Source organism: Myxine glutinosa, chromosome 10 (assembly GCF_964187855.1).
Source record: "Myxine glutinosa chromosome 10, kmMyxGlut1.1, whole genome shotgun sequence".
NCBI classification, from domain to species: Eukaryota; Metazoa; Chordata; class Myxini; order Myxiniformes; family Myxinidae; genus Myxine; species Myxine glutinosa.
This window is the reverse complement of record NC_136270.1, coordinates 73,486,648-73,498,841: the sequence shown is the minus strand read 5'-3', so window position 1 is coordinate 73,498,841 and position 12,194 is coordinate 73,486,648. Positions and strand designations below refer to the sequence as shown.

At 45.3% G+C, this 12,194-nt stretch overlaps 2 protein-coding genes and 1 long non-coding RNA gene across 3 annotated transcripts in view; 1 reads left to right on the top strand and 2 right to left on the bottom strand.

Annotated features, from left to right (window-relative positions):
• LOC144894055 (uncharacterized) overlaps positions 1-12,194 on the bottom strand; it is an 81,485-nt gene that overhangs the window by 19,690 nt on the left and 49,601 nt on the right. The gene's annotated exons all lie outside the window — the stretch shown is intronic.
• Positions 1-12,194, bottom strand: part of ANAPC4 (anaphase promoting complex subunit 4) — a 98,905-nt gene that overhangs the window by 55,079 nt on the left and 31,632 nt on the right. Inside the window, exons 14-17 of the mRNA XM_068126754.2 lie at positions 11,442-11,542; positions 9,789-9,840; positions 9,576-9,631; positions 8,644-8,690 (exon numbers count right to left, since the gene is read on the bottom strand). Of these exons, the coding sequence (XP_067982855.1) occupies positions 8,644-8,690; positions 9,576-9,631; positions 9,789-9,840; positions 11,442-11,542 (256 nt within the window). The remainder of the gene's footprint in view (positions 1-8,643; positions 8,691-9,575; positions 9,632-9,788; positions 9,841-11,441; positions 11,543-12,194) is intronic.
• Positions 1-12,194, top strand: part of LOC144894056 (uncharacterized) — a 73,887-nt gene that overhangs the window by 52,054 nt on the left and 9,639 nt on the right. The window lies entirely within an intron of this gene.

Below are 12,194 nucleotides of genomic sequence, written 5' to 3'. Positions count from 1 at the left end.
AATGGTCTTAAATTGTCCAAAGTGTCTTAAAAACTCAATAGGTCTGAAAAGTGTCTAAAGGTGTATATGTCTCAAAAGGGTTGAAATGGGTATGAAAGTGTCTCAAGGGTGTAAAGGTCTAAGGGGCGTAAAAGGTCTAAGGGGTGTAAAGGGTTGAAGGGGGGGTCTAAGGGGTGTAAAGGGTCGAAGGAGTGCAAGGGGTCTAAAGGGGTGTAAATGGTCAAAGGGGACAAAGGGGGTGCAAAGGGTCCAAAGGGGTCTAAGCGGTGTAAAGTGTCTGAGGTGTTAGTCTAAAGAGGTGTAAATGGTCAAAGGGGTGGGTCTAAGGGGAGTAAATGGTCAAAGGGGTTAAGGGGTGTAAATAGTCAAAGGGGTGTAAATGGTCAAAGGGGTGTAAATGGTCAAAGGGGTGTAAATGGTCAAAGGGGTGTAAATGGTCAAAGGGGTGTAAATGGTCAAAGGGGTGTAAATGGTCAAAGGGGTGTAAATGGTCAAAGGGGTGTAAATGGTCAAAGGGGTGTAAATGGTCAAAGGGGTGTAAATGGTCAAAGGGGTGTAAATGGTCAAAGGGATGTAAATGGTCAAAGGGGTGTAAATGGTCCAAAGGGGTCTAAGCAGTGTAAAGTGTCTGAGGTGTTAGTGTCTAAAGGGGTGTAAATGGTCAAAGGGGTGGGTCTAAGGGGAGCAAATGGTCAAAGGGGTATAAGGGGTGTAAATGGTCAAAGGGGTATAAATGGTCAAAGGGGTGTAAATGGTCAAAGGGGTGTAAATGGTCAAAGGAGAGTAAATGGTCAAAGGGGAGTAAATGGACAAAGGGGTGTAAAGGGTCTAAATGGGTCCAAGGGCTGTAAAGCATCAAAGGAATGTTAGGGGTCTAAAGGGGTGTAAATGGTCAAAGGAGTCTAAGGGGTGTAAAGGGTCTACAGGCGTCTAAGGGTTTTGTTTTTTTTTGTATACAGAATCGAGGCTTGTGAAAGAGCTAACATTTATCACACAAAAAAAATCAAACAGACACACAAAGTATACAGTCACGTAAAAAAGTAACTACACCCCATGTAAAGTTTTTACTTTTTCAACATATTTCAACATACAGATATTTGATCTTCATTTCAACAATATTGATAGATAAAGGTGATATAATATAACAAATATCATGAAACATTTACATTTTGTAGTCCATTGCATAATTTAAATAAACATAAATGCAAATTTTGCATGTGGAAAAAGTAAGTACACCCCGACATTTATCACTACTTCAAATACCTAAAATTAGAATCAGGTGCACCAGCTCAGGTGCAAATGATTAGAACATCGTCAGAGAGGATCTTGGTGGAACCTGTCTTATTTAAACCTGACATTTAGTTTGGTTTGCTCTTTGTTGTTGGAGTGTGTGGCGTCACCATGCCTAGATCAAAATAACTCTCTGATGCCTTCAGAAAGAAGGTTATAGATGCCTATGAGACTGGGTAGGGATTTAAAAAGATCACCAAACAATTTGAAATCATTCATTCAACTGTCCGGAAGATCATCTACAAGTGGAGAAGATTCCAAACAACTGCCAACTATTCAGGCCAGGCCGCCCAGGCAAGTTCAGCCCAAGAGCAGACCGCAAGATGCTGAAAGAAGTCTCAAAGAACCCCAGAATGTCATTACGGGACCTACAGGTAGCTCTTGCCACTGTTGATGTTAAAGTGCACGAATCTACCATTAGAAAAAGGCTGCACAAATTTGATCTGCATGGAAGGTGTGCCAGGAGGAAACCTTTGCTGTCCAGAAAGAACATCAGGGCAAGACTAAAGTTTGCCAATGAAAACCTAGGCAAAGACCAGCACTTCTGGAACAATGTGCTCTGGACAGATGAGTCAAAGGTAGAACTATTTGGCCACAGTACCAGAAGACATGTTTGGCGAAAACCAAAGACAGCATTTGACCACAAGAACCTGATACCAACTGTAAAGCATGGTGGTGGAAATATTATGGTTTGGGGCAGCTTTGCTGCACCAGGGCCAGGGCAGTTCACCATCATAGAATCCACTATGAATTCTTCATTGTACCAGAGGGTGCTTGAGGATAATGTGAGGCCATCTGTCGGAAAGTTGAAGCTCAACCGAAGGTGGACCTTGCAACATGACAATGACCCTAAACATACCAGTAAATCCACCAAGGAATGGCTGAAAAGAAAGAAATTGAGGGTTCTGGAATGGGCAAGTCAAAGCCCGGATCTAAATCCCATCGAGATGTTGTGGCGGCATTTGAAACGAGCTGTGCATGCAAGAAACCCCTCAAACATCGCACAGCTGAAAGAATTCTGCGTGGAGGAGAGGGCAAAAATTTCTCCCAGTCGATGTCAGAGATTGGTAGACAGTTATAAGAAACGCCTACTTGAGGTTGTTTCTGCCAAAGGGGGCAATACCACCTATTGGAGCCAAGGGTGTACTTGCTTTTTCCACAAGCGTAAATTGCATTTATGTTTATTTAAATTATACAATGGACTACAAAATGTAAATGTTTCATGATATTTGTTATATTATATCACCTTTATCTGTCATTGTTGTTGAAATGAAGATCAAATAGCTGTATTTTGAAATATGTTGAAAAAGTCAAAACTTTACATGGGGTGTACTTACTTTTTCACGTGACTGTATAATAAAGGGAGCGGTAGACAAGATGGGGAGAGAAGGGGAACACAACATTTGAGAGCAGGGACATCGGGAGATCTGTGGGAGGGAGAGGGTTTGGGGGGGGGGGGGTGGGAGAAGTATAAAACACAAGGACACTGCAAGGACTTCCATGAAAGAAGTTGGTATTTCAAAAAGGTGGATCTGGGGTGAAATTAGCGGGGGTAGAAAAGATCAAGGTTTTGGATGAGGGAAGATAAGAGATGGTGGTGAACAGCTGTTTTAAAGACCTGGAGGGAGGAGTGGGATTGAAGAGAGTGAGGGAGTTTGTTCCAGAGGCGGGAGAAAAGAGGGATGGAGTGAAGGTGAGCAGAGAGTCTTGATTTTGGCAGTTTAACCATAAGAGGGTTGCAGGCAGATCTTGTGCGACCTGTAGGAATATTTGGGGGACAGAGCCCAGAGAGAGCTGGGGGAGCAAGGCCGGAGAGGAGTCGGTAGAAGACAGAAAGACCACCAACCTGCCTATGGTGAGTAAGTGAAAGGCCCTTGGAGTTAGCTTCATCGCAGGAGATTCCAATGATTCTGAAAGCTTTGGTTTCAACAGCGTGAAGCCGAGCTAGGTGAGAGGCAGGTTGTAAAGGGTGTAAGGGGTCTAAGGGGGTGAAAATTGTCAAAGGGGTGTAAAGGGTCTAAAGAGGTATAAGGGTTGTAAAGGGTAGAACGGAGTCGAAGGGATTTCAAGGGTGTAAGGGGTATAAAGGGTCTAAGGGGTGTAAAGGGTTAAAATGGGTCTAAGGGGTCTAAAGATGGTGTAAGGGGTGTAAAGGGTCTGAGGGGTGTAAAGGGTTAAAAGGGGTCTAAAGATGTTATAAGGGGTGCAATGGGTCTAAGGGGTCAAAGGGGTCTAAAGGAGTGCAAAGCGTTAAAGGGATCTAAGTGGGTGTAAAGGGTCAAAGGGGACTAACGGGTGGGAAGGGTATGAAAGGCTCTAAGGGGTGGAAAGGGTCTAAAGTGTGTGAAGGAGTGAAGGTGTGGTGAAGAAATTACTTCGGGTTCATAAATAAATTAACTCGGGAGTGCAACACGACAATAACGGGCCAAATGACCTCCTCATAATCATCATCCAAATGACGGTATAAAACCCATTTTCAGGTATATCGTGGTTAAAAATCTGACGGTAGAAAGTTTCGTTGTGATTAACCTTGGGAGCTCAAAGCAGGATGATCCCAAACAAAGAGCAAAACAACAACTCACCTTGTGAGAATGAGGTAATCATTGGAGGTTCACCCGTTGTCAAGTGGTGGTTTGTAGTTGGTGTCACGTGGGTCCTTTTTTCTACAAACTAATTTTTCACACTCGAGAGTGGTGTCAGATGAGCAGTAAAATTACCTTTAAAACCATGTGAAGGTTGCGTTTGTACTATTTTCGGTTTTTGAATAATTGGCGCATTTGAGAGGTCACATGACTCCTTCTTTGCCGAACTTACCGACTAACGTCTTAATTAAGAGTTGTTTCTCACATGTGATAACATATTTGATGATCAGAGCTCACCATCAAACGAATTATATCGATATCAGTGTTGAAATGCGATAAAATTTGGCTTTTTATAAAGATTTGTATATTGTTGCGGTTTTGAGTTTTGGTAACAGTCAGTATAATAAAGGTTAAATTTCCCCCTCATAGTTAGTCACACAAACAACATGTAGCCTCGCGATAGTTCAGTTATTTCATAGTATTTGTGAGCTTAGTCCTTTTCCTATGTTAGTTCTGCGTTGAGTAGAGTAAGGAGAATAGATCCTACTTCTACTTCCATTGACTATCCCGCCTCCCTAGCACTGCCTTTGGTTCATTTTGGCGCGAATTAACACGAGGCCGGCTAGGAGGGTCGGGGCGGGACCGAATGAGGGCGGCAGAGGAGCTGACGGTAAGTGCAAGCCACCAATCAGGGCTCAGAGGGTGTGGCGGCAGCACTGCGCCACAGGGCGTGGTTGGAAGGTTCGAGGAGGTTCGAGAAGGTTCGGGGCGTATCAATATAAGCGGTTGCGCAAAGCCCCCAGGAGGACTTGCGAGCAGAGAGTGCGGTGAGCAGTTGGTGGAGTTCGAGCAATTGAGGACTTGCAAGTGAAGAGCGCGTGAGTAAGCAGGACTAGCGAGCAGCTGGATTGAAGAGAGGTACGAGGACTGGGTTGGCATTGAGTGAAGAAAGATGCACATGAACCAGGATACGCGCTAATATAAAGCAACGCTCGGTTTGAACTTGAAGCCGAGCCGCGTACAGTGCATTGAGTTACGCGAGTGATAACGCGCTGTGTAACCGCCAGCCGCGCTGAGAGACGCGTATTTTCCTTCCTACCTCATCGGCTGCCTTTTGTTCGGGAGACGCGCTACGAGGATCCTTCCACCGCCTGCTTGCCTTCTTCGCAGGACGTGCTGGGACCGTGGAGAGCCGGACGGGGCCGATCCTGGACGACCACGTCGGCGCGGTTGGCCTGAACATCAACCTACCTGCAATTCCCTGCGTGAGTGTGATGGGCCCGAGTCTGGGCGTTAAGAATAAGACTGTTTAAGTGCTGCTCTGTGTCTCTGCGTCTACCGATCATTGTACATACGTGTGGGAATAAGAATTAAACCTGTGTTCTTCCTTCCATTCGATCGTTCTTGTGATTTCCTCATTGACTAAGCGTGGTACGAATATAACCGCTCGAATCTGGGTCCAATAATTAACGGTGACTGCACGGACCACGTGGTACGCAATCCGCTCGGTGTACCCCAAATTACACGTGGCTCGTGCGAGGCTTGCTTCCCCGCTTCCGTGGCGGCGCAGGGAGTTAGGTACGAGCGAGACCTGGTCCCGAAACCCTACCTTGCGTTCGCCCGGAAGAGACGTTTCAAGTCTCTCGGTTCCGCCAAGCCCAGAAAGAACAAGGGGCTTAATCCCCCCTTGGTAAGGGTAAGAAGGGCGGCGGAGAACTGTGACAATATTATGTGGATCGACCCTTGGAGATCATGGTGACAGGTGGCGGCTCGGATGGTTTTAAGTTATGAATTGTGAGAAAACAACTGTTTTAAAACCCCCTATTTCGGTGCAGGGTGGTAAAGGATGTTATCCTATAAAGTTTCGTGCCGATTAACCTTGGGAGCTCAGAGGAGTAGGTTCACAAACAAACAAACAAACAAACGGACATTTCGCTTTTATATATATATATTACAGACTTTGACCTTTGACCTCTTGACTCCAAAATCTAATCAGTTCATCTTTACATCATTCTACATAAGTGTACCAAATTTGTTGAGAATCCCATCACTGGTTCACAAGTTATCATGGTAACAGTATTTTTACCTAACATGACCTCTGACGTTTGCCCTTTCACCTCGTGACCCCAATATCAAATCAGTTCTCTTTACCTCATTATACATACCTGTGGCAAGTTTGACTAAGATCCCTTTAGCCGTTCTCAAGTTATCGCGGTAACGAAAACCTATCACAGACGGACGGACAGATAGCCGGACAACAACCTGAAAACATAATGCGTCCGGCGACTTCGTTGGTGGAGGAGGTATAAAAAAATAAGATCAATGATAAAAACATGCACATCAAATCAAAAGTTTAAACATTAGCAGCAACAATCAAAATGGAAATAATAGTAGATGCAAAAGGTTTAGGAAGTACACTACACAACTGAAATGGAATGCACAACCTCAAACGAATATTTGAAATTCCTCTTTGTAGATATGAAAGGTTTTCCAAAACTTTTCTTATTTACATGAAGATGTGCTGAGTGGCTCTTTGGTAAGGCTGACTGAGGATTTCACAAACCATTAAGAATAAAAGTATGAACATCAGGACCAAGGACAAGACAACCGATAAATAAATAAATCATAAACAAGGACAACAGAATGGAAAAAATACCAAGTACAATGTTTCATTCTTACCAGCCTCTTTCATTCACACTAGCTTTCACAAGCAATACTAGTTCTTCATTGGTTTAATTTTTACATGGTGCACCTTCTAATATGTAACTGCGTCCGTTTCAAGTTCGTGAAGGAGGGACTTGTTCTGCCAAGTGAGGTATTTAGATGGATAGTATTGCTGGGCGCATTGAAGTTTAAGGCTGAGGATTTTTACAGCCTCATCTCCTTTGCTAGTGGATTTGACGTCTTTCCAGTCCACTGGGGGACTTGCTGAGTTTTGCGGAAGGTGGACTGCCGCCCGGTCAGCTGGGTCTCTGGCTGACTGGGTGGTCGAGGCCCTCTCTGACCATGAGAGGGTTGTGACGGTCCGCCTCTACAATGAGAGTGTTTCCGATTATGATGTTCAGTACTAGTTGTCTCGGTATGTTGAAATGAGGACCCCACCACAGTTTCTCTGAAATGGTTTGGGTATATGGACCAGAGCTAGGCAGTATCATGTCAAGTTCCGGGTCAAGGATAATGGCACGGTTAATCACATCCCTTATGGGATAGTAATCGGGATGGACCGTGGGCAGGTTTATTACGTGGGTCAGCTGCAATTATCCACAGGTGCGAACAATTGGACCACTTTGTATTTGCGTGTAAAGAACAGTTTTGCTCGCAGTGTGGCCAGTTGGGACATTCGAGGGAACACTGCACCTCTCAGGTGGGCGTGATGGGGCACACCTTCCGCTCTTGCCCACAGAGCTACACAAGCAAAATGCATGCATCTGCAGGTGAGGTGGGAATGTTGTTCTTGTTTCAAGCAAAGTCGCTGTATCTGGGTTGCCTCTTTCTTCTTCAAACCTACAAAACTAAACTCCTACCCTCTTTCTCCCCTCTCCCCAAGAAAAGGGGAATGAGAGGATGGAGGGAGGGAAGAATAAGGAGGGAGAAAAAGTGGAAGAGAGCAGAGGGGAGGCTGAGGTCCCCTGCCCCAAGAAGGGATGGACCAGAGTGAGGAGTCCGTGCTGCCATTGTTATCCCCCCTCCCCAGAGAGAAGGAGGACGGGAAGGTGGAGGAGTAAAAGGGGAGAGAAGAGCAGGCCGTGGTGAGGGGTGTTGACGCGGTTGCGTTGGCTGCTGGGACCGTTGAGGGTGGAAGCAGAGGAGGGTAATCAATCGCTCCTCCTCCGGCTATGAGGACACCAGCCCAAGTGCATGGACCACAATGAAACACCAGAGTGGCCGGGATAAAGGGAAGTCCCCCTGCACTGAGGCCCTGGCCCTAATTATAAAAAAAAACAAATAGCTATAAAGAGGAAGAGCATTAAGGAGGTGACCAAGGGCTGCACGGCCTCGAGGATGACTATAAGGGAAGAAATTTGGACGTGAAGGTGTACTCCTGACCAGGTCCCTTTGGACCCTCTTACCCCTGTCCACCCCCGGTCCTGCTCCCCACAAGGAGACCCTCCCCTCCTCCCCACCCCCACCACTCATTCATGCCCCACCCTTCTGGGGGCAGCAGAAGCAAAGGGGCCAAACATGTAAGCTTTGGGGTTTGTTTTTTTATTTGTTGAATGGAATTGATTTATGGCTGGATTTTTGTTTCCTTTTATTGTTATTTACTTGTTTGATTATTGCTTTTGATTTATTGTCATTGATTTGTTTTTGATTATGGCTTTGATTTCCGGTTTGACGTTTTTATAATAAAAAGGATTAGACCATTAAAAAACCCCCATTATGGCCCCATCCACAGAGCACACGTGGTCGCCCTATGGTTTGATGAGCATGACACCGAAGTTATTCATGTGTCATGGCCTTCTCAATCACTTGTTCCGAACCCAATCAAGCATTTATGGGATAGTCTGGAACGATGCCCGAGACGTTTTCCACCTCCATCAAAACGATGAGAGTCGATTGACTCTCTCGTGGTGGAATGGTGCTGCATCCCTCCTGCAGAATTCCAGACGCTGGTGGACTCTATGCCACATGCACACAGGCCATACTGGTGATTTTACTTTGGTGTTTCCAATTGTTCACTACCAGTACTTATCAACTCAATCAACTCTCAACTCAATCAACCCAAAAGTAAAAAAATAAAAATAAAATACAATCCAATTACTGTTCTCACCTTGCTATTCTCAGGAGGTATTAACTCATCTGACAAAACCAGGATAACTGCAAGAGAAAATAAAATTAGGAGTTTTATTAGAATATCTGAAATAAAATGAAGACTTTATTACCTCCACCACCAAAGGTTATGTTGTCACCCCTCTTTGTCTGTCTGTCTGTTTGTGAGCAGGATATCTTAAAATGTTATGGATGGATTCAGACGAAACTTGTGTGACAAGGACGAATTGATTAAATTTCGGTGAAGATGCGGATACAATAAAATTTTATTTTCTTTAATGACTTTGTCAAAATTGAGAGATTGGGCCAAAAACGATGTATGGCATGATATTTCAAAACATTGTGGACAAATTATGACAAAACTTGGTGGATGAGTTGGGGTAGGTAACATGAACAATAAAGTAAAAGGTTTATGGTTTGCACCATGCGTTGGTTCTTATATTCGATTATTTATATTCTTTATACTTTAAAAAATAACTCCAAAGCAAAAGGAAAATAAGAAAAGTAGGCCTCAACGTTTGGGGCAGCATGTCCTGCCCATCGACGGGAGGAAGTGGAGTTATTTTTAAAGTATAAAGAGTTATTTTTTGCTTTGGAGTTATTTTTAAGAGTATAAAGAATATAAATAGCCATTTTAAAAGCAAACACATGGTGCAAACTGTAAACCTTTTACTTTATTGTTATTCCACGATGGAAACTTTTAAACAGCACTTAACAAGAAAAAGCCGATTCGATTTTGGTTCGGGTCCGAATCCAGATCCGGCCCATCGGTGGGACACATAACGGAAACTGTTCGGCCTGGCGGAGGTACGCGCTCCACCGAGTACCGTTCTAGTACGTGTTGATTTTCACGACATCTTTTTGTTTATTAAGTGATTCACAAAAAGAGCACAAGGAACAAATGTGCGATATTTATACTGAATACACTCTCACCATTATAAAGCCAGTAAGAAAAGGCTCGGAAGTTCTTGAGGCTGTTTTCAATGACACTGGAAGAAAAGAAAAAAACTCATATGCGGACAAAAACATTTTTATGCAAAACAAAAACCAACGCAAACAAATATTTACAATGAACTGGGGAAAAAAGCATTGTGTGCGCACAAAACTGGCAGCACATGAATAACCACCCGGAACTAATGTACTCACTGTAGGAGCTCGTTGGATTTCAATATATAAGAACCAACAGCTTGGGTAGCATCTACAACAGAAGATTAAAAAGCAAGATCACATTTACTTTTTACACGAGCTGTGAACCAAACTTATTGTGGATGGAGGTCATGTTTTCACCCCTGTCTGTTTGATGTCTGCTTGTTTGTAGGTGAGCAGGATAACTCAAAAAAGTGTGGATGGATTTGGACGAAATCTGGTGGACAGGTTGGGTATGTGACATGGACAAATTGATTCGATTTTGCTTCAGGTCCGGATGCAGATCCAGCCTATCATGAAGATACAAAACGTAAACCGTTCAGCCAGGTGGAGGTATGAGCTCTACTGAGTGCCCTTCTAGTTTCACCTGATAATGTATATATCCAATAATAACTTGATGAGCCCTTTATTATGGACACACAAGGAGTGGTGGCAGATAGTGGGGAGGGGTCAAGGAGAGGTGGTATGTATCTCTTACCATATACTTTCCACTGCCTGTGCTGGCTCCACACTGCCTGTGCTGGCTGCTGGCTCCACGCTCACCAATGCTTGCGCTGGCTCCATGCTCACCAATGCCTTCGCTGGCTCCACACAACACTGCCTGCGCCAGCTCCACACTCACCACTGCCTGCACCGACTCCACACTCACTACTGCCTGCGCCAGCTCCACACAACACTGCCTGCGCCGGCTCCACACTCACCACTGCCTGCGCCGGCTCCACACTCACCACTGCCTGCGCCGGCTCCACACTCACCACTGCCTGCACCGGCTCCACACTCACCACTGCCTGTGCCGGCTCCACACTCACCACTACCTGCGCCGGCTCCACGCTCACCACTGCCTGCGCTGGCTCCACACTCACCACTGCCTGCGCCAGCTCCACACTCACCAATAACTGCACTGGCTCCACACTCAACAATGCCTGCACTTTCTCCCCCATCAACAATGGCTGCACTTTCTCCCCCATCAACAATGCCAACGCTCACTTCACCCCCAACCATTCTGACACTTGCTCTACCCACAATCCTGCCGACGCTTGCTCCACCATCAACGCTACCGACACTCACTCCACCCACAATCCTGCTGACTCACTCCACCCACTATCCCACCGACATGTTCATACACCCCCAACCATGCCTGCACTTGCTCCACCCCCAACCCTTCTGACACTTGCTACACCCACAATCCTGCCGACGCTTGCTCCACCATCAACGCTACCGACACTCACTCCACCCACAATCCCGCCGACACGTTCATACTCCCCCAACCATGCCTGCGCTTGCTCCACCCCCACCACAATCTGCATTCGCTACACCATCGACACCTAACAACCATAAGAAACTGGTGGATGCTGGCAAAAGCAATTACACCAAGCAGTGTCCTCATGTCCACAGTCGCGTTAGCTACTCGTTGATACAACTACCTGAGCTAAAGTCCACAGAGGGCAGGGCAGAACTCCCATCTATCTATTATGTACACAATATATCGGATCAATGTCTGGATAAACATTTTTGAAGACCAACTGAAGTTGTCTTTCACCTCATTGATTATACTTGCTCCTTGTACTCATCTAAGGCAGGATAATGACTTGCACTTTCTCCAAGTCTACAGCATCAAGTAATTACAATATGCAAATATTTGTAGGCTCACACCTTCGATGGCCTCCTCATCCAGGCCCAGGCTCTGGTACTGCTGCCGCCAGCGAGCCATTCCTTGGAGCTCGCTCAGGCGATAGAGCAAGGCTTCAGCTGCACTGTAACAGCACACGCAGCCAACATTTTCCCACAACAATATTACAACTGAATGAATGAATGAATGAATGAATGAATGATCGTTTTAAGGCCATTTTCCCCGCTAGAGCGGGGGTTAGCCTCACGGGCCCCATGACAATCATGGTTCCCTGTTTGAGGCAATGTTTTTAGGGCCGGATGCCCTTCCTGACGCCAACCCTTGGTCACGCTCTTACGATGCGCAGGGATACGGTGTACCTATTCTAAACCGGGGTACACACCGGGATCATTCATCCCAGCAAGCTGGTACTCAATATTACAACTATGAAACATGAATTAAGCGGTCTGCTTTTCAAATATTTGCAAAGTTCTCTTTCCAGTGAGAGTTGTATTAAATCCCAAATTATCTCCCAAGTCAATCCGTGCATGGACATCTGAGAATAACTCTGGAAAGGTTAACCTTCTCATTAAACCAAAACCTGTTTTGTGGACTCACCATTATGCTGTCCTGTCGACAACCTCATTACCCCCATCATAAGTTATTTACATGCCACCAGGTTGCTTGCTGAATCCTCCTCGTGAACAATACTTTAAATTGAATTGCCCAATCACAGTTTCTGTCAGATAAAACAAATGGAGTACCTTTCCAACTCCATCACTTTCCTCTAATAACAG